This window comes from Hippocampus comes, unplaced genomic scaffold, assembly GCF_001891065.2.
Source record: "Hippocampus comes isolate QL1 unplaced genomic scaffold, H_comes_QL1_v1.1 scaffold58, whole genome shotgun sequence".
Taxonomy (NCBI): domain Eukaryota; kingdom Metazoa; phylum Chordata; class Actinopteri; order Syngnathiformes; family Syngnathidae; genus Hippocampus; species Hippocampus comes.
The window spans coordinates 1181974-1209214 of record NW_017805118.1 but is presented as its reverse complement, the minus strand read 5'-3'; the positions used below and the strand labels follow the sequence as shown (position 1 = coordinate 1209214).

The 27241-nt window shown below is 44.3% G+C and overlaps 1 protein-coding gene across 1 annotated transcript in view; it reads right to left on the bottom strand.

The window, feature by feature from the left end:
• sdk2b (sidekick cell adhesion molecule 2b) overlaps positions 1-27241 on the bottom strand; it is a 178570-nt gene that overhangs the window by 27021 nt on the left and 124308 nt on the right. The window contains exons 2-5 of the mRNA XM_019865589.1: positions 18155-18314; positions 10375-10481; positions 9166-9313; positions 494-627 (exon numbers count right to left, since the gene is read on the bottom strand). Of these exons, the coding sequence (XP_019721148.1) occupies positions 494-627; positions 9166-9313; positions 10375-10481; positions 18155-18314 (549 nt within the window). The remainder of the gene's footprint in view (positions 1-493; positions 628-9165; positions 9314-10374; positions 10482-18154; positions 18315-27241) is intronic.

Genomic DNA, 27241 nt, shown 5'->3' with positions numbered 1-27241 from the left:
ATCATTTTCGGAATTGGGATACTAAATGAATAGATTCAATCAATCAATCAATCAAACTAAAATCAAATAAAAATTGGAAAAAGCTACGTTGTAATTCAGCAACGGACGGAGAAATCATTTCAGTCTCAAGTCTGCTCAAGCGACGGACTAGAATGCTTCATGTAGCACAAACTAGGGAGTCCCGTCATGTGGAGGGAATTAAAAGAGAGAGTTGGGGGAAAAAAAATGGGGAATTGTGCCCAATAATGCCGCCTGCAACCTCCTGGCACGAGCTTTCTTCTGGTAAGTGGCAAATTGTCAGCTGAGCTCCGGGAGCCGGCATTCCTGTCGGGAGAGTTTGAGACTTGGCAGCCGTTTCAAACTGGCCTTCGTCCGACTGCCTCGCGGGTAAAGAAGCGAAACCCGAGCTGTCGCGCTTTTAGGGCATAATGGGCTGCCTGCCTGCCTGCCTGCGTGCGTGCGTGCATGCGATTCCACGCGTGTGGCCACTTACTCTCCACCGAGAGCGTGATGGGCTGGCTGGTTTTGTTCTCGCCATTCTTATCGTTGACCGCCTGGACGTAGTAGCGGCCGGCATCCGGCGCCACGGTGGACAAGATGACCAGCGTGTTGTCAAGTGTGATGGCACTAAAAAAAACAAAAAAAAAATTAGAACACACATTAAAAAAATAGATCACTAACATTTCAGCCATCAGGGGGAAAAAAATCTACATTCACAAGGTGGGTCAATCTGAAATTTTGTGTTCGTTATCAAACTTGGTGTGTCATGCAATGGTCACACATAATGACGATAATTGAAAATTCACAGCAATTTGGCGTTAACCCAGCAGTCTCGTGTAAGTGGCTAAAACGTGGTCGCAATTAGATAATAATCTCAAAGATAAGGTCGTCTTTGAAGAACCCCTTGAAAATGGTCTAAATGACCCCAAAATGGCAAGTCATCCAATTTGCCGTCATGTACCGCCCCCACACGCACATGCAGCAAATGACTCACCCATCATAACAGCCAGACAAAATCTCAAGGACAAATTTGTCTTTGAATGGTGTCTACCAAACCAATTTTTTTGCCCCCCAAAAAAGAAGCAACAATGATCCGCGCGATTCGAGCTAAATCACATTTTTTTTTTATGTTTTCGGCCAATGGATAGAGAGTGCGTTAAAGGTGCCATAATTACACTCTTCAAGCCGCATTAGCCATATTGATCAAGAGCGTGTAAATAATGTGTCGCTGCGAACAGAACAAGGCGTAAATATTGACATTATCCTCCTCCTCGCAGAAGCGATATGCAACATGATCGTGCGGCACACAAGTGAATTGGCCATCGGTGGCTCTTCTGGACTTCCTGTAAATGGCCACTTTTTGGCAGAAGAACAAGAGGGGGGGGAAAAGGACGCGTGATGAGATCAACACGGATTGATAAATAAATCAATCTGGTTCCGAATATGAAATTCTTTGCAAATGAAACGACGACTGAAAAGGAATTCAGTCAATGGCAATATGAGGATTGGTCGAGTTCCGACGCGAATACGGCATCCATTTTTTTCACTCACCTTCTGGTCAGATAACATAAGATCAAAAGGGTTCTTAATTTAACATTCGAAAACAATCCCTGAAACTGAAGAAGCCCAGTGGAAAATTGCAAAACGACGAGAGCGAAAAAAAACAAAAAAAACGAAATACTGACAATGCACGTGGCGACTACCGCGTTTCATCCGCTAACCTCGTGCTTCTCCCATCTGTTGATCAGACGGCACTCAAAATCAGTCGGGTTCTTAAGGTTTTTTTTTTTTCATCTTCTGGTCCGCTGACACTCTTAAATAAATGCCCTGAAGTTCAGTCAAAAATTTCACTCGACGAACAATTAATTCCTCCACCCACGATCCTCAATCAGCATTTGCAGATGGCCGGACAGCATTCGAATGGCTGCCACCGAGCACTGGGCCGTATGAAGTCTGTTTATTTTAACGCAGGGGAGCTATTTGGGCGGCTAAAACTCATCATCACCAGGAACAAAACATGACGGCTTGTTCTTCGCAAGTGCCGCAATTATCGCTGCTTGTCGCATGCCGCTGTAAAAAGCAGCCCTCACCGACCCCCCTTTGTATCTTCATATTTCCACTCGTTCCTCCACCCTGACCACCGTCTCATCATCAGGACGTCGACGGAGAAGGGGGTGGGGGTGAGATGTGTTTGGGGGAGGGTGCATTGGGGTATTACTGTGCGCTAAGCGAACAAGCTGCTTGTTGCTACGAGCATTTACAGCTAAGGCAGTCCGATATGTGGACCAGAGCGGTGCTTCCGAGCCTTTAAATGCCGTAAAACGAGAAACTTGTCAACCATTTATAAGACCGTGTTTTGTGTTAGCTGACAGAAATCAAATCTACACACATCGCAAAGATCCTCCATAAGTTTGACAAACAACCCAGGCGAACTTAAACTCCTCCTTGACATCTGCAATGATCTTAGAACATTCAATATGTATCGCTTCAGCAAACTGCATTGATGCCAGGGAGGTTTCAGTGAATCGCTCAAGAGGTCCTACAGGAAAAAAAAAAAAAAAAAAAAAAAGAACCCATGAAAAGGTAAATTATGAATGAGCGCTACAAATGGGCAATGAAAGCCAGCTTTATTTATGGAGCACATTTCGTACACAAGGTAACTCAATGTGCTTCACATCATTTTTAAAAAAAGTCCGATATTTAAAAGCATGTAAAAACATAATAATGGAAGACATTTAAATGCCAAGTAAAGAAAAAGAACACAGAGAGTTCACATGACAGTAGACGAAATGATGGCAATTGCACATACGACAGACGCAAAACTTCACTTATGACACCGGGCTCTTTTGTTTTGAAGGTCAATACATTGTCTTCCCTTTCGATGCAACAGTTTGAACTGTCAAAATAACTCCGCCATAAAAATCCCAAGGGCGTTTGTTAGAGGCTGTTCAAATGCACTACTTTTTTTATGCCTTTATCCAAATGAACTTTATTTATAGCGCACTTAAAAAAAAAATATCTGAAACAAGTGCTTCACATTAAAAGAAAAAAAAAAAACTCCAACATAAAACATAATTAGTCTTGTTGTCTGCTAGCCAGAGGCTCGGATGTAAAGTATTTGTTTACGGCGATAGCTCGACCATCATGTAGCTCAACTCTTGTCCTTGACCACTGTAATATTTTCCATGTGAGAACATTTTATGACTAACTGTCCACAAGCCATCAAAAGCGGGTCCGCCACCAACTTTTGGGTACCAGCCCACCAGTTAAGAACCACTGACCGCCTATCTGGGGACTTTCCTCAAGGTGGGACTGGATGGCCGCTTATGATCCGTGGTAAATATTTAATGCCGGCTCGCTGGCGCGACGGCGACATACAGAACGCGTCGATGAATTATTGATCTCTTCGGGGATGTGAGTCGAAAGAAAGTGTCCAAGAGCGAGTCCCGGGTGACTCCCGAGGACCTTTTGCAAAACGGAGAGACTCAATTTGGCACTTGACTTCTTTACCTGACAGTTAAGGACAGGAGGACGGCACGTCCAGGCGGAGCGGCGCGATGGGACAGGTTCCGCAAGAGATCACTCAATAGTTCCACCGAGGGGACGTCTTTGATATACTGTGGCTACTGCTAAAATGAATTCGCCCGTCTTATAGCCCTGTCTGTGGGCACGCCCTGAACTGGTCGCCAACGGGCAAGACTCGGAAAAGACTGATCGAAAGGGCTGAGATGATCACCTCATGCAAAACGATCAAGATGTGATTCCAGTAGAGTTTGGCTTCCACGTGTTTTGGAAGGACCCTTCTTAAGTAATTTGCGAACAAGTGTGAGCTTGTGATCACGAGGTGGGTAAATGCTTTCGCTTAAGTGTGGCAGCGGCTGCCGGGTTTTTTTTTCTGAAGACTGTGTACTGACTTCCATGTGAAAAAGATTGTGGCTGATCACCCAAAATTATTTTCCTGCACGCTATTCCCGGGGCGTCAAACTCACTTCTGTCGCGGGCCACGTTGTAGTTCCGGTTTGCCTTGGAGGGCCGTTATGAATTTTGGGAAACCATCTAAATGTTCAATCACCTCCACATTTTACATACGCAGCGCACAACTAATTGATGAATAACCAGTTTGAAAATCAGAAGTCAAGAATAAATGACTGTTATGATGGATTACATATGACGATTTGAAATGTTGGTTCAGACTTTAGCAAGCATGACGGGACTTGACATGCTTGATTCGCTTTCGCGGGCCACTTAAAATGCTGTGGCGGGCCAGATCTGGCCCCCGGGCCTTGACTTCGACACCTGTGCTCGATTGCAAGTAAATGCGCAAAAAAATAGGCATTTGTGAACACTAGGATGCTTTTATTTACTGTATTTGTGACAACATTAACTATGTGAGTCAAATGTCTCCATATACGGGAAATATAGATTGCATTCTGCGCCCCTGATGATGCTCTGATGTCCACTTTTTTCCAGTTCCAAACGAAATCGCCCGATTGAGTGTGCATCTGACAACGATGGAGAGCGCAAGTGAAATGAACCGACTCCAACTAAAACTTAGTGAAGCTGATTACATGTGACGGCGCTAATGCTTTGTTTCTCGCTTCTGGCACAACTGGCATTTGCACCCCAAAAAAAAAGGAGGGGAGGTGGGGGGGGGGGTAAAGCAGCTGAGCCGGCCAAGTTGCTTTGCGAGCAGCAGTGGCAAGGGGAGGCTCTCCAGCGGAATCCGCTCCTTCGGGGCAGAAATGATGACGCAAACGGAATGAGTTGGGGGGAAAATAAAGAAAAGCCTCTCTTGTAAATAACCTGATGCGATCAGCCACATGCTGCTTCACCGAGTCTCAATACAAGGACGTTATGATTGATACAATCAAATCAAATTCACTCCATTGACAATTTGATAAGATTCCACCCAATTAATAAAGTCAAGTCAATGCTAATATGATTCATCCCAATCAAGATGCCGGACGATATGTTCTAATTACGATCCTAATCCATTCCAATTACAATTCGCAGGCTGACCAAGTTGGCTGCTATTAAAGACCGCAATGATGGCCCCGAAAAAAATATCGGAATAGCGTTCTTATCATGACATCACGGCTTTCTTCTGTTCTGAATGTGTGAGTTCATTCTCGGCCTCGTTTTCTTCTTCTTCTTCTTCATCAAGATTGCTTTCGGTACGAGTACAACAAGAGAACATTGAGGCACAAATCAAAGTTCGGCGCCCTCGCCGTGAGGATTTTCGCAAACCGCATTCATTCCCCCCCGCCTCCTCTTCCCTTTCACCGTCATTGAGCTTTTATTTTTTTTTTCTCCCCATCGCTCGTTTGCCGGGTAGTTTGCACTTTTGCTTCCTTTCTTTCTCGAGACTGCGGTGTGCCTTCATGCGGACGCGTGAGTCACTTGAACCCGCAGATTGAACGACCCCCTTCGCTCACTGCCGCAGGGAGGTCGGCGGCTGACCGCTGCCATTTGTCGGCTGGTAATGGAGGCATGAGGGTGGAGGAATGAGGTTACGACCCTCGCAGCTGACGGGAAAGGAAATGCCAAAAAATACTGCAAAATATGCACAGTGGAAGGATAACAGGCTCCGGAATCGTTGTTTCCTCTGCACAAACATTTCGCGCTACCGTGCTCTCATTGGAGTGAATGTATTGTACTTGTATTGTCATTTCAATGTCATCCAATGGGTCCCCTTGATGATTTTCTTGAGCTTAGGAATGAGGACAAAAACCGGAGCCAGACGAGTTGACCAAGGAGGTGATGTTTTTTCTCAGCCAGGAAGTGCGTTACGCTCAAAGGCCATGTGAGCAGGCGTGCTGTCATGATGAAGCAGGCTTGAGTTACCCTGCCCCAACTCTCACCGAATGATCAATCAAACACCGAATGATCTCTTTGTGAACATGCTCACCGGTTGTCCAGTCCTCCGAGTGGCAACTTGCAGTGGACAATGTCTTTCCTAACGTTGACCATTTTGCTTTTGGGGACGTCTCTTCCACGCTTTCGGCTCTGGCATCGAATGCAGTGGCTTGAGATATGCGCTAAAAAAAACAACAATAATGGAGTAGCCCTGCTAACAAGCGTCAATAAATGCCGTGGTGGTCTGCTGTAACTCGCAGGGCCCACAGACTGCCCACTCATGAACTTATGTTCAGAGGAAGGGTCCAGGCTACTCACTAATGGCCAATCTATAGCCATGTGACGGGAGCTGAGGTGGACTGTTAATTGAATAGATGCTGCAGCAGATTAGTCAAAGGTCCCAGTTGCTCTTGGTGGTTCATCATTGTGAGATGTGTGTGGGTGGTCTAAGAGGGGGGGAAAAAAAAAAAAAATCCATGCCTGGCTGTTGATAGGTCAGTTATGTACTCGCTTTTCCCGCAAAAGCCCAACAATTCTGAGCAAATGCGCTCGCCGAAGGAGCTTCTTATTATACAGTACATTAAGTCGCTCCCAAATTACACAACAAATCAGGCAGAGTGAACGCAAAGGACCCTGCCAAAGTCGCTGGGCTCAGAGAAGAGCGATGGGGATGACTGGCGAATACCTTATTGTCCCCCCCCCCCCCCTCCTTCATGTTGTTGCACTATACATCAAAACAAAGACGGCGAGGCCGGCTCGAAGCCCTCCCTTGACCTCGTTTGTAAAGCATGGCGACCGTCAATCAAGCCGGTGAGATATGACTTGGACCTCCACGGAGGGAAAATATGAGCGCGGCAGAAGACCTCGAGTGTCACAGGCGGAGTGGAAGGGAAATGACTGCCAACTTGCATGATCTTGCTGGCACATTGTGCCAAAAATGATACCTGGTATGAGTTCACATGCCTCCTCACGAGTAAATATTTGAGATCTGTTGTAAAATTTTCAATGGTGTTCTACGTGATTTTTTCAGACTCCACTGTAGGAACATAGTTGCTTTTTCTCCTCGCTTTCATCCTGTGTTTTCCATTGTATTTCATCATGATTGCCGGGAAGCGTATTGTAATCGGAGAGAATTGTATCACATCAAAATTGGAGTGAGTTGTATGAGAGTTTATGATTGCAATTTGAGTATCATAAATTGGAGTGCAAAAATTAATGGGGGAGTACGTCGGTTGGCATGCTTACGCAGAAACTAGGGTGACACAAAAATTATCCTTCGTACGGTAGCACATTCGCATGTGCGTACAAGACTGAGCGTGATTGTGTGAAAAACAAGACGGACGCTGGGTTTAAATAAAAAAAAAAAGATGGAATGACAACACCCTGGAGGCAAGCCGTGACATTTTTTCAGATGCTCAGATGAATTGTACCCTTAAGACTGGGCTTCTTCCATGTCTGGAATTATAAAATTATATTTCTTTGGTGGAGCATGGAGGTGTGATGAAGAGCAGTCAGGCGGACCCCCAGGGAGTCTGAAAATTAAAGTTATGACACCTGAGGAGGGAAAGAAGGTGCCGGTTGGAGAGTGTCATTGAGAAAGGAAAAAAAAAATTTTTTTTCTTCTTATACCCAATAATTATATGGTAGATTTATTTTAATTATGCCACAGTTTTAGATAACAATACTATATGTATGTAGAATTTACCATTACTCCCCAAACTTTTCGTATACAGTATTAGTTAAATATGATCAATAAGAATTCATTGTATTCAGATATTGCATGATAAATATTACTACGAATCATTTTATAATTAGCATTTTATTCAAATTTGCATGTACAGTTTTACTTTATTTTTTTGACAAGCTTTTATTTATCATTTATGAATGGAACAAAATATCAATACCACAATTTTTATTTATCGCTGACGAAAAATGAATGACGCAAGTGTATCGGATAGCACATTACGTCTGACGATACACTACCAGTGGATCCAAAAAAGCCATTGTCTCAATTGCAATGCATTATTTTAAAAAGAAGGTTCTGAGCCTCATTGTCATTCCTATCCGGCCAATCATTACTCATGATGCTGATGAGGATGAGGAGGATGATGAGATGATGACGAAGAGCCGATAAAGAGGATTCACTTCAACCCAGGGCAAGGTCATCTCCCACTCCCGACAAATGCAGATGTGATGAGGAGATTGCGTGGAGGGTGAGCGGCCTTTAAAGATGTGCACTCACACCCGCACACACACCCCCACACACACACACACACACACCAACACACATCTGCACAGGTGTGTCTGTAAAACACCCCGACTCTCACGTTCTTCAACAGATTAGAAGATTTTAATGTACAGCGTATACTAATGTATATTTAATACTTTATAAAATATTTTTAAAATTATTTTTTTAATGTAACAAAATAAATGACTATTTTCATAAATCATAAATTTGGTGTAAATTAATTCATACAATTAATTTACTAAAAATAAAAAATAAAAAAAATGGCATAACACTCATTAAAAATGAAAATGCTCATCCGGATGATACATTCATAATATTGATTAAATTAAAAACATCTAAAAAGGAACGCAGATAATATCAAATCTATACGTGTAACTCGCCAGTATGATGCAGTGGGTTGCAAACTACGAGTACAATTGATTTTTTTTATCAGGCACTTCTGCTCCTGTTGTCCCTTCCCGTTTGAAGGGAGCAGAAAGGGAAAAATAATCCCATCAGAGGGCGCCCTGGGATCTGACCAGCGAGTACTGACGCCGCCTCGCCCGAGAAACACCATCCTCCAAATTGGGAGGCAAAAATGAAGACAGACAAGGAGGTGGGATGAAAGTAGCTGGCTCAGGTTCTCTTTCAAAACCCAAGATGAGGAACAAAGCGGGCAATTTCATTTCTCCTGGAGCCAAAGAGGCTTTTTGCGCTTGTGTTGAGGCGGAAACCGAATGCGGGCAAAAAAAAAAAAAAAAAAAAAAAAAAAAGAAGGAAGCGAAATCCCGGGATGTGAGAGCCCACAAACGTTCACAGGATCAGACGGGTTCATCATAAAAGATGAAAGTTAAATAAACAAAAAGCAAACATTGGAGATTGGTGACCTTTCCAAGCCGTTTTGTTCCGCATATTAGGATTACCGAACACACCGACATCACACTTGTCAAACCTCATTTGGCAGCAATAACTTCAATCAAACTTGTCCTGCTGCCTGAGCTCTTTTCATATTTGTCATAACGGTTGTCGATTAATTCCGGTATGAGGAAGTCAAGGACCAGAGGCGAAGACGATTAGCTTACATGCGACTGCTCGGCGGGATCTTGCGTCCGTCGCGGTACCACGTGACCTGCGGCTGCGGGAAGCTGCGGATGCGAGGCGCCGGGATGACGGCGCCCTCTCCCTGCGAGATGGACTGCTCGCGCTCACCTTCCTCGAAGCTGCCCATGACTGCCGAGAGAAATCAGACACGTGCAGAAATCAAAGGTCATCCAGCATTGAACTCCACCACCCGCTCGGCTTTGATGGAAGGCGCGCTGTGTCGTCGCCATGGTTACCGCTCCTCCGCGATGCCGGATAGAGGTGCGTTCATGTCGGACCATCATCCGTCTTCATCGCACATCAAATGAGCGCATTTGTCAAAGCCGCAGCGCTTGTTATTCCACAGCGTGGCCGAAAACCGCCAGGATGAAATCCTCATTTCGATCCCGTTTCTCAACCGCTGTAAAACCTTGTCTTGAAAAACCCAAATCAAAACACTAACTCGAAACCTTAACCTCCGTTTGGAAAAATCTACTTTGAGCCCCGATCCTGACTTGCTAATTTGAAAGGTAAGCTTCATTCGCAACAACTTTAAACTTGACCTTGAAATGTTTCGCCAGACTTGCCGTAATTCTCTCAACACTTGTTTCAGACCAAATCCCTCTCTCGAAACCTTCCTTTTAAACCTTTATTTGACACCCTACTTTGAAACCCAACCTTAATTAGAAACCTTACACATTCGCGAGGACCCCTAAATTGCTAACTGGCTTTGAAACCCATTGTTGAAATTTTCGAATTGGCCGAACAATGATCGAGTGTAAACAAGCAGAACGAAGACGAAGTTCCGGTGGTGCACTCTAAAAAAAAAAAAAACCCGGCAAACACACATTGCGTTCTGTTACATCTCACTAACGAGCCGAGGGAGCTGAATTCACAGGCCCATTTTCGCCAGGGGGAGACGACAGATGTTGCGGGGGCGGGTCTTATGCAATGACACAAACAACAACAAAAACAAAAAAAACAAAACAATATCAGTCTCGTAATCATCATAATCGTCATAATAATAATGAGTGGAGCAGCTGTCCAGCAGGTAGCATCCTTCAGCGACAACATCTGCCCACCTAGTCGCTCCTTAATGCACTGCCAATCAAACCAAGCGTGTGTGTGTGTGTGTGTGTGTGTGTGTGTGTGTGTGTGTGTGAGCATACACACGCAGGCACAGAGACAAACTCTCGCGCTGTGATACTTACAAGCCACCTGCACTTCAGTGCGACGCTGCAGCAGCGCTCCCACGCGATTCCGCACGATGCAGCGGTAGAAGCCGGCATGGGAGCGGTCCAACGATGGGATCAGATACCTGGCGCCAACACACAAGCATACACAACGTGAAACACTCCATTTTACACGGATCGGATCGGCTGGAGCGGATCGGCAGATATTTAGCATTTTTTTTTTTGCTAAATTCAGCCAAACTGTTAGCAGCGAATCACTAAACTTGTTTATTGCTTGACACGTTGTATGCTAGTTAGCTTGGATATGCAACAACTCAACTGAACGAAAATATAACGGCAACAGTATTAGCCCCCCCCATGTATCATGAACTGAAATCAAAGACATGTTTCACATCTATTTCTTCTTCAATATTGTCCACAATTTGCCTCAGAAGTATGCCACGGACAAAATATTGATTCGACAGCGTGATTACGGCCCAGATGTGCAAACGTGTTCCTTTTGCACATTCACACCTGAGTTAGCGTGACAATGCTTTTTTTACACGACACTTTTACAAAGTCTGATGTCATTTCAGGCTCTTTGTAATATGAAATGGGTATGTATTGTATGTATTGCACGCACACACGCATGCATGCATGCAAAAAAAAAAAACAAGTGCGCGCACACACACACAGTTAAGACCATCTAATGGATGAGCAAGGGCGCAGAGGACAGCAGAGCTTAGCTGCTGCTGTTTACTCCAATGATAATGACTCTCTGGAGGGTACCACAGTGAAGGGAGACCCCCTCCTTCTTAAACACACACACACACACACACACACACACACATACACATACACATACACACATACACACACAAACACACACACACACACACACACACACACACGCCTTTTTAAAAATGTCATTTATGCAAATACGCACACAAGCATCTGAGTGTACAGTAGAGTAGTTGACCTTGACCGTGCATACAGTGCAAGTTCCACCCTTTCATGCACATTAACGCCGGTAATCAATGATGTCTTGGGCTTTCTTGCAAGTCTAATATACCCAAATGCATTGCCGCCCGGAGAGGAGCTGAGCCGCGTAGAGGTTGCAGAATTTCTCTCATTTAAGCCCTTAATTGGAGGGAGGCAAGCGTCAAAACCTTGTAAATTGTTAATGGAGTGTGGCTCGAGTTGGATAAAAGTAGGCTGGTATGGAGATCACGCAAACAGTCTGCAGCCGAATTATCAGCGACCGAGTCCTTCGTACGCGTTTTAATTGGGAGTTAGTCTAGCGTTTTGTTGAGGGGGAAAGAAAAAAAAAAAGTTGGTGTGGGAGGTGAAAAAGTTGCCACTACGCACTGTGCCCGCCATCTTCCCACCTTCGAGCGTGGTGGTGATGATGATGGCGGGGTGTCTGCACGAGGAAAATGCTGGCGAAAAAAAGTGACTGTTTTGCATATGAAAGAGCAATTAAAAGTTACCCGGCAGACACGAAAGTTGGTGTCGCAGCCGGGCCACATGCGATAAATATGTAGTGACAAACAAGCACTGACACAATAACAGGAAACAAAGGTAGGGGAGGTCTGCCATTTTAGTTGAGTTGAGTTGAGTTCGGGTAACATTTTAGGATCATGTTTAGCGACGAAAAAGAACACAAATAAATGATTAAAAACGTATGGTCTTGGTGTGGGAGGTGAAAAAGTTGCCACTACGCACTGTGCCCGCCATCTTCCCACCTTCGAGCGTGGTGGTGATGATGATAGCGGGGCGCCTGCACGAGGAAAATGCTGGCGAAAAAAAGTGATTGTTTTGCATATGAAGTTTTTTTTTACACGGCCATCAAAGCCTGGTTGGGTTGTGGCTACAAATCAAACATATGTCGTCGGCCATTTTGACCGGAAGCACTGACACAATAACAGGAAACAAAGGTAGGGGAAGTCTGCCATTTTAGGGTAACATTTTAGGATCATGTTTAGCGACGAAAAAGAACACAAATAAATGATTAAAAACGTATGGTCTGGAAGTAGCCCCGTCCACAGACATTTTGACACACTGATTTTGGAGAGAGAAGTTAGCCTCCCCAAGCATGTTACACTTCAAAACATGACAAATTTGTTGGCACGTCAATCACGAGTAGTTGCTTTGAAGCTGCCTTTGATTGGACGAGTCACTTTTGGGCCACATCTCGCAGTCTTGTCCCAGATAGTTGGTCCAATTGCTACCAATCATGTACTCGACAAATGGAAGACACACTAAAATAGTCACATTTGAGTTTTTGTTTCGTATTTCATTTCCTATTCCCGTGGAGTACAGGTATGTTGAAATTTGATTTTGAAAGAAGTTTGAAGAACCTGCTTTTTAGTAACATTTTAGGATCATGTTTAGCGACGAAAAAGACCACAAATAAATGATTAAAACCGTATGGTGTGGAAGTAGCCCCGCCCCCAAACATTTGGACGCACTGATTTTGGAGAGAGAAGTTAGCCTTCCCAAGCCTGTTACACTTCGTGGAAGTAGCCCCGTCCACAGACATTTTGACACACTGATTTTGGAGAGAGAAGTTAGCCTCCCCAAGCATGTTACACTTCAAAACATGACAAATTTGTTGGCACGTCAATCACGAGTAGTTGCTTTGAAGCTGCCTTTGATTGGACGAGTCACTTTTGGGCCACATCTCGCAGTCTTGTCCCAGATAGTTGGTCCAATTGCTACCAATCATGTACTCGACAAATGGAGGACACACTAACATAGTAACATTTGAGTTTTCGTTTCGTGTTTCATTTCCTATTCCGGTGGAGTATGTTGAAATTTGATTTTGAAAAAAGTTCGAAGAACCTGCTTTTTAATTTTTTTTTACACGGCCATCAAAGCCTGGTTGGGTTTTGGCTACAAATCAAACATATGTCGTCGGACATTTTGGACCGGGAATTAGACAACGAGCCACGTCATCAAGAGGTTCGAGTTTAACCTCGTCGAGGCTGAGCTTCAGGGTGACTTCAGAAGCTCTTACTCACTTCCCTCATAATGAATACAATTAACCTTTGGTGAGCAGCGGCAGGTGGCGGTATCGGCAGGAGGGATGGCGGGAGGCGGGAAGAGAGAAAGGAGGGGAAGGGCAGGTGATGTGGTCAAGTCAGCGGGAGATGACGGCGTGAGACAGAGATTGATCGATGTTCCGGCGCTCGGCACACTCCGTCACATCCTTGATAATTAGTCCCCACTCCGGAGCTGTGTTGAGAAGGATGTGTGGAGGACAGAGGTGTGGAAGTGGTGGAAAGATGACAGGTGGAAGGCTGCAGGTAGACAATTTTGAGAACGCTGCTCGAGAGCCTGCAATTACATTCCATTGAATTGACATGCTTGTGGATCATATTTTTTGTTCTAATTTCCTTTCCTTTGTATTCACAAATCTGATGAATCTCAAACATTCAGCCGCATCTTGATCACAAATGTCCACGAACGTACATTACATTGAAACCAATTTTACACATGACTGTCAGCGAACAATGCGACTTGTAACTGAATCCTGACTTGTAAAATTGGGCCTTATTTTCATAGAAAAGCGCCTGTGCGCTCAGCGTGAAATGGGGTGCGTCAAGTCTAGTTGAGCACGTTTGTGAATTTGGTTGACGCGCAACCCCTCGCTGGGCGTTCCAGCGGCGGGCAAAGCTGCCGTAACCCCCGGCGCATCTGGCAATTTGCTGACAAAAGGAGACTAGATTTTAGACTCGCAAAAAACAGTGGTGGCACAGGTGGTGGATTACTATTTTGGTGGATTTGTGGGACAATCCCTCTAAATCATTGTGGAAATCAATTCAAAAAGGAAGTTATTGTCATTATCATCTTGGTAATATTTTCACAGCATCCCTCTGACCACGCAGAAAAAAACAGACATCTTGGTAATATTTTCACAGCATCCCTCTGACCATGCCGAAAAAACAGAAAAAAAAGTTTAACTTGGGAAATGTAGTCGCTTTGACACTCCCCATCAAAGCGCTTGTTTCCCACAGGTTAATGGAAGGTGGGAAAGGGACCCACAACGGTGAGCTGCCAAATTTCCCATCTTCTGAGGCTAAACGGCAGCTGTGAATCTGACAGTTTGACAAAAATACAGTATTCACCTCAATTTTCAGGGACTCAAAGTAGTTGCACATTGCACGAAAAAAAAACAAAACGATTTTTGTGTGCTCTCTAAATATGAAAGAAAACCAACCAATATCTGTGTAAAAGTATCTTATTTGAAAAAGACAGCTTCTTTCTTTCTATTTTTCCCAGTGAAGTCACAGTGATTGTTTTGTTATTGTGGCTCGTTAAGTGAGATGAGCGCTGACCTCACTATCAGGAGGGCAAAGAACGGCCAGCAACATCCAATTAGTCGTGGAAAAAACTTGCCCGATACTCACACGATGGTGCACTTGAATCACTTCATGACATCTACGGGGTTATGCGGGTGGTCTCGCGAGGGGGTGGAGCTTTTGGACCAGCCAGGATCTCTTTGGCCCGGTGACCTTAATGGATTGCCAGCGTCTAACAGAACCCATTTGCCACAAAGCTATCTTGTTCATGGGGTCTGATCGTACACATTGACGCAGTTAAAAGTTAAATGACCATCTTTATTCTTTACTTTACTCGTCTTTGTTTTTTACATGATGCACAGTTCTCCTTTATTGTGCAATAATCTAATTGTAACATGTATTTGTTCCATATTTTCATGCATTTTTATGCTTTAGGAAACATTTATGACTGAATTTTGGGGGGGCTTGGAACGAATTAGGGCATTTACATGGAAAACGCGTTTTGACTTACAAAATTTTCTAGTGAAGAAATTTATTCCGGAACCAATTAATTTCGTAAGTAGAGGTACCAGTGTGGCTAGCTAGCTAGATAGCTCGCTAGATATTTGTGCTCACTTTCATTTGCTCAGATCAGCCATGAAATGACAACATCGTCAAAATATTCGCAACAGATGTCAGGTGATTTCCTGTGTGAATTGACGTGTTGTGAGATGTCGATGACAAATCTATTGCTGCACAGTTTGATTTATTCGGCGCGGCTCAATCAAACAGCAAGCGACGCCTGCGACGCTCTATTACGAGCACGGTCAAAGTGGCAGTCGCATTGTCACGCTTGTTCCCACTCAATTGGCTCGGGGGGGGTGGGAAGCAAAGTTTTCCCCTATTGTTGTGACTGTACTGCCAACCAAAACTAATTTACACATTTCAAAAAGTAGACAGCGGTGGCAGGAAGGGACATTGTTCCGATAAAAAGTCACGTCTGAGGAGCTGTTATATCTTTGATGTCACGCAATTTAATTTTGCCGCAATGAATAGATTTGCCGACATCAAATCACCTTTCACCGACTTGGTCGTTGTGCTACATGTGTTCGGGTAGCAGCGAGAAGGAGCGTCACCGAGGATATTTTTGTACATTAAGTTCCAAGTAGCAATTGGATGTTTGTGATCTCAAGGAAAATCTTATCTGGTAGAAAAGTGTGACAGCTGTTGTTGTCAGAAGACCTTGTGATCTGTTTTCTATGTGAAGCTTTATTGGCTTCATCACTCAGGGTGACTGTATTGCTTAGTTCCAAGTAATGATTGTATATTTGAAATATGCGCGTTTTTCAGAGTCCAGGTCTCTTTCACCGCAAGCCCTTTCACTGATAACACGATAGACTGTAGAATAAATGGCAAAAAAAAAAAAAGAGTGAATAGAAATTTTTGAATATGGTTCCATGGACATTGGCAATACACGCCGGGATGTTTTTTAAGGTTTGTTTGTGTTTATGACAGAAAAAAAAAACATTGCAAAATTATGACCGAAACAATCCCACGCCACCTTCTACATAGCAAAGAGTTGCCACCTGGTTTTATTGATGAGCTGATTGACTCAGACAAAAAGTCATGTCCACATGATGTCGGTATTTAGAGCGGCTCTCTGCACTCGCAGCACTCAAATTATAGGCAAAAAAAAAAAAATGTGCTGCCCCCCCCCCCCCCATTGCCTGAAAAAGGCTGCGTTGCATGAATTTGGAAAGGAGCAGTTTGAAATATGGATCAAAAGAAACTCTGTCAGCAAGGATGGTGACCAAAAAACCAAAAAACAAAAAACAGCCCAAAAATGCCCGAAAAAACAACAGAAAAAGAAAAAAGTTGTATCATCTGACTTTCATCTGCTGCATAACAAGGACACTACTGACAAGACTGAGCGACAGACCACACTCAGTTCCTGTCGCGATACCTGACCACTGACGCGAGCGCTCACCGGCTGAAACTTTTGGCATTCCGCACCTGATCTAATTCATAAAAGTGATAAAAATCTGTACTTTTTCCCTTGGAACAGAGTGTACAAGAGTAACCTCTGCGAAGGCCGTTTCTCCCATACAAGCATACACAAGATCTTCTTACTACACGACGCCCCCTGTCACACGTATAATACAAATACAAATACAAACATACAATTGCTACGGTACTTGGAAAAAGAGCATAAAAGGTAACCTTGGCTAAATAGCCGCCTGACGCTTCACTTGGAAAGCAGTATAAACAGCCTTCTGACAAAATAAAAGGAGTGTCCTCGTCAGCACAAAAAGACGATTGCTTACACTTGGATGGGGACCACAAAAAAAAAAAAAGTGCCATATGCAGCTTCGCTGTTACATTATTCTCGGTTTCTCCTTCTGGACATGCTGCTGTGTGACTCATCCTCACAAGACAGTGCAGTGACCGTGTTGTGCGCTTCCCCCTCTCGAGTACACTCTGACCACTTCTCACACTCGCATGTCACTCTGCTCTTATCGGCCTCTGGAGATCGGCGAGACATCATCAACTCGCCAAGCATGGCATCCTTCTTTTTTTTTTTTTTTTCCCTTCGCATACACTGTATGATCAGCAGTGTGTGTGTGTGTTTGTGAGGAACACACACACACACACACACACACACACACACACACACAGCTGAGAAAGATAAGGCCGTGTTGGCTGCATGATAACAATCTTCCAGTTACCGTTAAAGACGCTTTATCTGCCAACCCCTACCACCTCACACACGCGCGCGCACACACAAACGACACACACACACGTTTAGCATGCTGCGCGAGAGCATGATAGACGTGTCAGAAGGGCAAAGCAGAGAAGGAAAAGGGGAACACGGGCAACAGCAGAAGCAACCGTGGCTCTTATTGTGGTGGGTAGATGATACAGAACACTGTTAATGAGGAGATTGATAAATGTGTAAGCTTCATCTTCATTGAAATACGTAGCAGAGGAAAAACGCATGACAGTGCACTACAGTCTTTAAAATTTCGCGAACATGACCAAACAACCCGACAATGGCTGGAAGCATGGCTTGTTAAAACTTATTTTTTTGTGGGTCTACTCATTATAGGCATGCCCACCAAATGTTATTTTGCTAATTCAAACTGGGAGCTTAATTTTCATGGCCGACTGTGTACGGTCACATTTTGTTTGTGTTCATCCTATTTTACGACGGACGACTAGGTTTCTCATAAGCACCGTGATTGCCCTGCCAATTTTTTTATTACACTAAATAATTGGCCCGAGGTAATCATTTGCCCATACCTTCCCCCCCTGCTTTGTCTCATATCCAGTGTTTTTTTTTTTTTGTTCACAGGGGTCTAAAACGTGACCGTTGTGGACATCGTGTAAAACTAGCATTAGAGATTTGAGTCATCAAACATGGCCGCCATGCTCCGCCCACATGCAATGACAAAAAAAAAAAACGCCATGTGAGCGTCTTCCAGTGAAACTAGCCTTCACAAATCTGTGAGACATTGAAGACCCTCTTAATTGCTCACCTGTACTCCAGAGAGAAGCGGGTCAGCTCGGTGCTGTTGTGGATCCACTTGAACTCCAGAGGCCAGCTGCCCTCGGCCATGCAGGTCAGCACCAGCCGGTTGCGCTCCAAATGCAGCTGACTCCGCACCGGCTCCGTTTTAAAGTAAGGAGGCACATCGTCTGCGATGAAGAAGAAAGATAGCTAGACAGATGGACTCATTTTTTTTAAATGCGAAAAGCATGCGAGTTTTCATCATAGGGTGCAGTCGCAGCTTGGCATCAAAGTTCGATGATTCATTCTGAACCAAGAAGAAAATATGAGCACCCGCCACCTGTGCCATCATAAGAGGATGCACACAAATCCCAGGATTACCGAGGCTGTGAAATGCAAAGGGAGAGGGATATTCTGGTTTCAAGGTGTCAATTTTCAGAGATTTCCCGTGGTAGTACCTGAACAAACTCCGTCGGGAATCAAACCCAACATCCATCGTATTTGAACCCGAAGTCAATGAACAACCGATACGGTGAAACCATCACCACCAAAATTGCAACTGGTTTATTCGACAAACGCATGACACTTAATTGCGAAAAGTGTGAATTCCATCGCGGGATGTGAGCGAATCTTAGCGCTAAAGCTCAATGATAAAACCATGAAAGATGAAAGGCACCCCCAAGAGTGTTCGAAAAAAAATGAGCGGCTGCCATCATCAGTTCATCCAATGAACACACAATCGGAAATGAATGAGACCTTGCGCTGTGAAATGCACAGATAGTTTGGTATTTTGGCCAGTTAGGCCATTTTTTAACCAACTTTTAAATTGCACAATGCACTACCTCACTTTACCCACAAGTGCCATTGTTTATGTTGTTTATATTGTTTATATTGTCTGTACTGTTTATACTGTCCACATTACATTAGCTGCTATCTTGTCTTAGTTGTGTGTGTTTAATGCACAGCATGTTTGCATGTTTGCACTGAGGATTGAGAGGAAGAAATTTCATCTATGCTGCATGTCATACATAAAGCATATTTGACAATAAAGATGACCTTGACGTTGACCTTGAACTTCCGCTAAGAAATTGACTTTATCGCCATCAATATGGCAAAAGTTTCGATTCACCACGAAACACAAAACTATTATAACACAGCTTCCCAAGCTCCAATCTTGACCAAAGTGCTCAGTGTGAAGAGAGTCGCATCCTGATATGGATGAAATTATCAAGCGAATCTTCTTCTCATTGAGAATCTATTGGCCCCGGATAATCTTAAATTGTCAAGTATGTTTAGTAAAGATTAGGTGGAAATAATTATCTTTGTAAAGGCTACAGTGCGGAATCTCACAGCTCGTGCGACTTGCGATGTTAGAGCAAATGCCCAAAAAAAAAATAAAATAAAATAGGCGTGTCGGGTGATTAGGGCGGTCATGTAAACACGCCCCAGATGGGAAGCGTGACATGAAAGTGTCCCGACTGGATCCAGCTGATCCCCAGGAAAAATCAGATTGTTTGCATTGGGTCCACTTTGCAGCGGAGAGAAAAGGATGAGGCATGAAATATGCCGTACAGTGTCCAAGATCGGAGCGGAACTAACACATGCTTTTTTTTTTTCCCTCCCCCCACTTCCACATCTCAATCAAGAAGGCGCCCGCGCTGTCAAGCTCCCCGGAGATGCTCATATCTCAGCAATGATGAACGACGCCAACGCCGCAGAGAGCTCGCTTGATGATCATTGTAAATATAGAAGCCATTAATTGGATGGCTGCATGATATAATTATCAAATTGACTGATAATCAAGCGGCGAAATTAAACTGTCAGGATGATCTATTGTGCTTATATTTTGCTCCGGCACTTTGGTGTGACAAGCTCGGAGGAGGATGAGGAGGAGGGGGGGGGGGGAAGAGAACGGCCCCCGATAGAAGCCGAGACGGCACGCTGCGAGCGAGTTGGGGGGGGAAAAAATGAAATCATAGTCAAGAGAATATACGCGAGAGAAAGCAATCATTGACGTCTTTTTACTCCAATTTAAAATCAATGCGTCAAAACGAAGAAGTGTATTTATTAATGTCGCGCTGAGTGTGGCGAGGCACGGCTGTGCATTCTGTTATTGTTGTGATGATACACAGTCAACAGTACAAGCTCACATAATAGAACTTATACATTATAAACACTTTTTTTTTTTCCGCACTGAATAATGGACCGAAATGCAGTTTGCAAGGATCTCTTGTCTAACACGAAACATGAACCACAGTACGGTCACAAACGTCCAATTGTTGACAGTCACTATAAACAGAACGACGATGACATCGGATAATGAACCACAAACTCCATATCTGAATGCACACAGCAGAGCCTGTTTCTGGTTAATTTCTTTTTAGAAATTGACATTGTTTGAATGCGTCACCGTGAAACTCTCAAGTCGCCACCGGGTTTATAATACAGAATACATACAGAAGGAATAAACAGTCTTGAGTTAAACAACGAGGCACATCGGAAGTGAAGGCATATGTTGCCCTTCAAGAGTGCATGACACATCTCAATAAGTCAACAATAAATATTCATAACCAGCATACATATTTACCGGCCCCGGCACTTCACTCTAGGTCTGACTTGTGGCGAGTGGATACATATTTATAACGACCTGGGAAAAAAAAAAGGGGACGCGAGGGGAAGGCGTCACCCTCCAACAGACGCCCGCCAGGCTGCGAGGAAGTCAAGAGGCCAACGACATCATTGATCACTGATGAGTATCTGCACTGGGCACTCATTAAGAAGTCCATTACAAGTGATACACCATAAGGGATACTACCTAAGAGCAGAGGGGTGTAGTGATGTGTGTGGATGTGTGTGAGAGGGCAGACATTTGACTGTACTGTAACCAAAGGTATTTTATAAGAATAAGAAAACCTTTATTCGTCTCACAATGGAAAAATTCCCAATTTGCAGCAGCAAAGTTATGAAAGGAAGAAAGTAGAAGAGCAAAAAGCATAGCAGCTGCTGGAAAGGCAGCCACCCTTTTGGGGCGACCTCCCGCTATGGCGAGGGTTATTTTTTCATCTCCCTGCTATATCGTTTACTTGATGCGTCTTTACTAACCAGCAAATCCAAATTAGCACCGCGCTGTGCCACAACATGCCGTCTTGACTGGATGTACTTGCAGCATAATCACGAGCTGAGGCAAAGAAGGTCCACTGCTAAGCTGCCGTCATGGTCGTCGTTCCCACAAAACAGCGCAAAAATGTACGTCTGAGTGAGTCTCAGTTCCAATTGTTTACATGTTTAGAAGTAGGGAGCAGATGTGACGGTTTTATACATGACGGCGTTTGTCATGGCAACGAAAACGGAGCCGGCGGATGTGTCACTGCCAGGAAAGATGGCGGCAGACGTGACGCGGGTGGATTTGACTTCGCATGTTGTGGCGTCAAATGAAGAATGACTGGAGGTGGCAGCGGACGTTGTGGCCACAAATGTATTCGTGGCTGCCGCGCGGGCATTTTGGAACCAGATGTGGCACCTGAGGACAGAGCGGCGGGCCTTGAGGCAACAGACGAACCACAGGCAGGCATGCCGGCAGATGGAGCATATGTGGTGGGGGCGTTGTGGCGACTAACGTGGCGCTTGGCCTCGCATCTCATTTAATTAACAGGTTTAGGCTGGCGAGTGTATAATTCATGCACATTTTGTCTGCAGTCACAGTAACAATATATGAAGGTTCCACGAGGACGCCTGAGCTGCCCGGCTGAGGTGCCGGCCCCCCAAAGAAAGACCCTGGACTTGCTGACACGACTCAACACGCCTTTGCCCAACGTGAGGCCGTTTGCCAGCTTACCCATACAGTGGCAATAAGGAATTAGTGAATAATGAGGCTACTCATTTGCATATAGGGCATCGCTCGAGCCAGAGGACACTCCTGGGGGCAACTGTGTGTGTGTGTGTGTGTGTGTGTGTGTGTGTGTGTGTGTGTGTGTGTGTGTGTGTGTGTGTGTGTGGCCTCAGTCAATTAAAGCTCATTATCGAGAACAGCGGCAGGTACAAATGTTTGCCCTCTGGTGAGAATTCCTCAAGAATTAATTCATCAATAATTAATTTATGAAAATAATGAGTCTATTTGTACAAGTTTTTTTCTCCAAATTGGCTGTAAAAGAGTGGCCCAACTCGGGAAGCAGGACTTAGGCTAACATAAAGAAAGAGAGCCATTTGTGGACAGAAGTTGCTAACCGGCTGTTAGGATGCAAACGTTTTTAGCAATTCCCGTTTAAGTGTGCCCCACGTCAACCCGACAGCCCAGCCCCGCCTCCACATCACCCCCAAGGCTGCTTCTAAAAAATGAATGCATTGTCCGGGAGCACTGGGCCTCGGGAGGGCCACCGTTCGCCTTTCGGGAACTGCTGAAAAGCTGCCGTTTATGCGCGTGGTGACGCGTAAAAAGATAACGCAGTCCGAGAAAGGCACTTTTTGATGTTTAAAAACGCTGTCACGTAAGGTAAGCTCAAGCAAATAAATGCTGAAAATGTTGTGAGTACACCTTGTCCTGTCTGCCTCACCAACTACATAATGTGTGTTCACGTTTCTTTAAAAAAAAAAAAAAAATTCAATTTAAAAAAATTGATATAAAAAAAGAAAATATATCTAGTGGCCATCTTTTGAGTGCAGGTGAGGGCACAAGTAGAGAAAAAAAAATCTGAAGTCATGCATAAAAGATAAAGACAAACTGGTGGCAAGCCGCCATGTGAAATGATTGGCCTGCAGTCAGAACGCATCAACAGCAAACGCACAAAGTGAAAGTTTGATGCTCAAATGTGCAGACACAACGCCTCCACATCACCCCCAAGGCTGCTTCTAAAAAATGAATGCATTGTCCGGGAGCACTGGGCCTCGGGAGGGCCACCGTTCGCCTTTCGGGAACTGCTGAAAAGCTGCCGTTTATGCGCGTGGTGACGCGTAAAAAGATAACGCAGTCCGAGAAAGGCACTTTTTGATGTTTAAAAACGCTGTCACGTAAGGTAAGCTCAAGCAAATAAATGCTGAAAATGTTGTGAGTACACCTTGTCCTGTCTGCCTCACCAACTACATAATGTGTGTTCACGTTTCTTTTAAAAAAAAAAAAAAAATCCAATTTAAAAAAATTGATATAAAAAAAGAAAATATATCTAGTGGCCATCTTTTGAGTGCAGGTGAGGGCACAAGTAGAGAAAAAAAAATCTGAAGTCATGCATAAAAGATAAAGACAAACTGGTGGCAAGCCGCCATGTGAAATGATTGGCCTGCAGTCAGAACGCATCAACAGCAAACGCACAAAGTGAAAGTTTGATGCTCAAATGTGCAGACACAAACATGCGCACGATGGCACTCGTTGCCAAAAAGCACTCAGGCAGATTGTCGAGCATTTTGCATCATATCCTATAGTCAACTCCTTGTTCGAATAATTGATGAACTATCAGCATGCTAAAAGTAAACCAATGCTAGCATGCAAGCGGTTGTCATGCTAACTAACACAAGGCAACACAGCAACTCCAGCTCAAAAAGCACTCGGCCAAATCAATGAGGTTTTACATTAACAGCCTGAACTGGTTGCCAGCCAATTGCAGGGCACTCACAATCACACCTCGGGACAATTTAAAGTGTTCCATTAAGCTGCCACGCATGTTTCGGGAATGTGGGAGGAAAGCAGAGTACCCGGAGAAAACCCACGCCGGCACTGGGAGCACATGCAAACTCCACACAGAAAAAGCGGGAGCCGGAATCGAACCCTGCACCTCTGCACTGCGAGGCCGACGTGCTAGCCAGTTGACCGCCCGCCGTTCCGCCATGTGTTTACCCATCGCTGTTATTTTTGCCATCTTCGCGGGCTACAAAATGACCGTGACATTCAATCTTAGTAACTCAAACATAAAAAAAAAATAAAATTTTAAAACGCCGAAGGTCAAAGCATAAATCTGTGTGCTAACCTTTGGCAATGATACGATACACTCGCCTTTTTTTTATTTTCCATGCACTCACACGCGCGCACGTAAACACGCTGAGCTCAACTGCCAAGGCTACAAAAGAGACAGTGAAAAGTGAAAGAAAATAAAAGTGATTGTGTAGCAAAGTAAGGCAATCCATCCTCCATTCACTTCACCATAATTGTCTTCTTTTTCCACTTTTTCTTGTGTGATTCGGTATTCAAGCTCATTTAATTTCCCAAACGACCCATAAAGGCGGGTAAAAAAAAAAATTGTAAAAAAAAAAAAAAAAAAAAACCCTTAGTGATGGAGTGCCGAGCGCAGCATATTGAACATAATAAGCCGCTGCTTTTTTTTCCCCCTGAATTCTTGCATTGTAGGATACAATGAAGCTTGCGCGAGTGGGATCAACAACAAATCTTCCACTAAAACCATCACAATGACTCATGCGGAATGCTACACAAACGCACACCCAAGTTGTAAGATAACAAGGACATCAAAACAACAAAGCACTTTAAAAAAAAAGTCACAATTTCTAGTTCCAAGTGCTGCAAATTTGGCAGCAGTCGGACAAAAAAAAACAACAACTTTGTTTCAATAAGTTCACCTCAAAGCACTGCAGCGGACTGATTGTGTCTTTTCAGGCGAGTCTTTTTGAGACTTTTTTGTGGGGTCTACTCAAGATTGACATTAAATTTTCAAATGTACGACTTTGGCAGACCAGTCACGACTTCCCGTCTCAAGCCTTTTATCCGCCACGTTGGCACGACATCCACCAAAATCAACAGGGGCCTTTCCTCTGACATGCAACACCAAACTCCGAAAAGCCGTTCGCTGCGAACGAAGATGTTCTCTATTACCGACTTTTCAAAAGACAGGTCGTGACTTCCAGTTGCTGTCAGCACATCTTGGGATCAAAAGTCATAACGCAATCACGAGGGTCTTGCTGTCTCTGACCCTTTGGAAATCAAACAGTTTGAGGTCGAAAAAAAAAAAAAGTGTCTGGTAGAGTGTTGACAAAGAACAACCCACACATCTTACCTTTAATCTCTTTTATATTGGGCTGGATAACCTTCGAATATATCGGATTCCTGTTCTGATAAGCACTGTATGTTTTTCAGTTGGATAAACAACAGCCTAGGTAGTTGCAATCCTGACCCCCCCCCCAAAAAAATCCCCCCAAACTAACGAGCATTGATATACAATACAGCCTCGGCGCAATGCTGTTGATTATTCCTCCATCGCAGCTCATCTCAAGCCAAAAAACAAGCATTTAAATCCAAGTAAGGAGATAATTAGCGGCGGCGTTGTTTCATCCACACGCCCAGATGCAACGCAAACAAGCAGCAATCATTCGAATTCCATCATTGGGATTCCATTAAGACTGCTTGTGCCATCTCGCAATCTTGGCTGGAGTTTGAAAAAGGAAAGAAAAGGCAAAGATAAGAACTCAAGAAGCACCCTTAGCCGTTTTTAAAAATGAGGTGAAATACAAGTCAGTGGAATAATGATTGGCTGCCAAAGAGGAATTTGGAAATGACTTGTGCAAATTAGCGGGGAATGATTGGCGCGGGTCGATAAGTGAAGCGTAGACGAGAACAAAGTTAGCATCTGTACGAACATTTCGGGCCGAACGCAGACAACAGCCACGCGGGATGATGTCGTTTTTCTTCCAAACTTTGTGCCATTTTCCATTCACGTCCTCCCACTTTTTAAGAGTTACAAAACCGACTGAAATGATCGGTCCGACAGAGCGAGACAAAGAAGCAGAACCCAATCGAAGGCCGAGTCAAGTTGGAATCAACTTTAAGCTGGAGACTCGATATAAACAATTTCCCCAGCATTGATGGCGCGTTTTTACTTTGGCTGTGTTCCAATTGGACCACCACGGGGGAAGTCTATTTTCATAAACGCGTAAGTGTCTCACTTCAATCAGTTGTGCGTTCAGTTGGTTCCCGGCGGTTACGTTTGTCGTCGTACACGCAGCAGGCAATCCTTACCGAGGCAGCAAGAATCTCAAGGCTGTCTGCAACAATCAGCAGGCCGCCTCCCCTCCATTGTGAATGAATCTTGGCTGCATCCCCCCCACCCCCCTATAGCCCAATTAATGAAGGACACGTCTTTAAAAAAAAAAAAAAAAAAAAAAAAAAAAAACGACGGGTGGGAGTGTGCTTGCCGCTCTGCAAGCTAATTAGCTAGCTCTTACCTTCTCCCACGAAAAAAAAAAAGTGACAAATATATTTAATTCCTGTTAAGAAACGGACAACATGAGCATCATGTTTTCACATTGCATATGCACAGTGTGTTGGAAACCAGTTGTAGTTCATTGGCAGGCATGTCAATCATGAGCCGACTCCCAAAAATGTCTCGAAAACCCAAGCCACAAAACACGGGAAGTGACGTGTGCTTTCAGGCGATAATTTGAGGGTCATTTTTGGCCATTTTGGGGATCTTCCAAATTTGCCTCTGCAAGCTCCGGTTTGGTTTTTGACTTGTTTAACATCAGAATGGCACCATAAGTCGTGATACAGCATCGCAGTACTTGCCAGACAATACCAATAATATCACATAGCGTCTACACAGCAATGTATTTGAAAGAAAAAAAAAAAATCGGAAGTTTAAGATAAGCATCTTCAACCATATGACTGCAATCTTGCCTTTCAAGTTTTGAACGACGTGGCAAAGGTTTGATTTTTGTCCTCCTTCCTCAAAAAATGGAATATTTGTCATCACAAGGCTGAGTGTTTGTGATCACAAAGTAACTCGACGTTTTCGCAGTCGCTCATTTGTTGATTGTTGCCAGCGGATGCGCAAATCTTGCCTTTGAGCTTTTACGCTAAGCAGCCAAAACAATATTGCGTGTGTACTCTGCTCCGAGTCAACAATGGTCCGTTTGTCATCAAGAGGCTGGCTGGCTGTTCAGCGCATCTGCTCTGTACAAACTCCCCGTTAATGACGATTTTTTTTTGGGGGGGGTGGACGACTTCTTGAAAACATGGTGGCAGGTTTTCCCAAAGAAGCGTCCTGCAAAAATACGTGGCAGCCGTCAAGATGGGTGTCAGCTCATTTTCCTTGGCTCAGAATCTCCATCCATTGTTTGCCGCCTCCTTGACTGACAGCCGTAATGGCAATGACAGCCCCCTCCTAACCGCCACCTGCGAGGC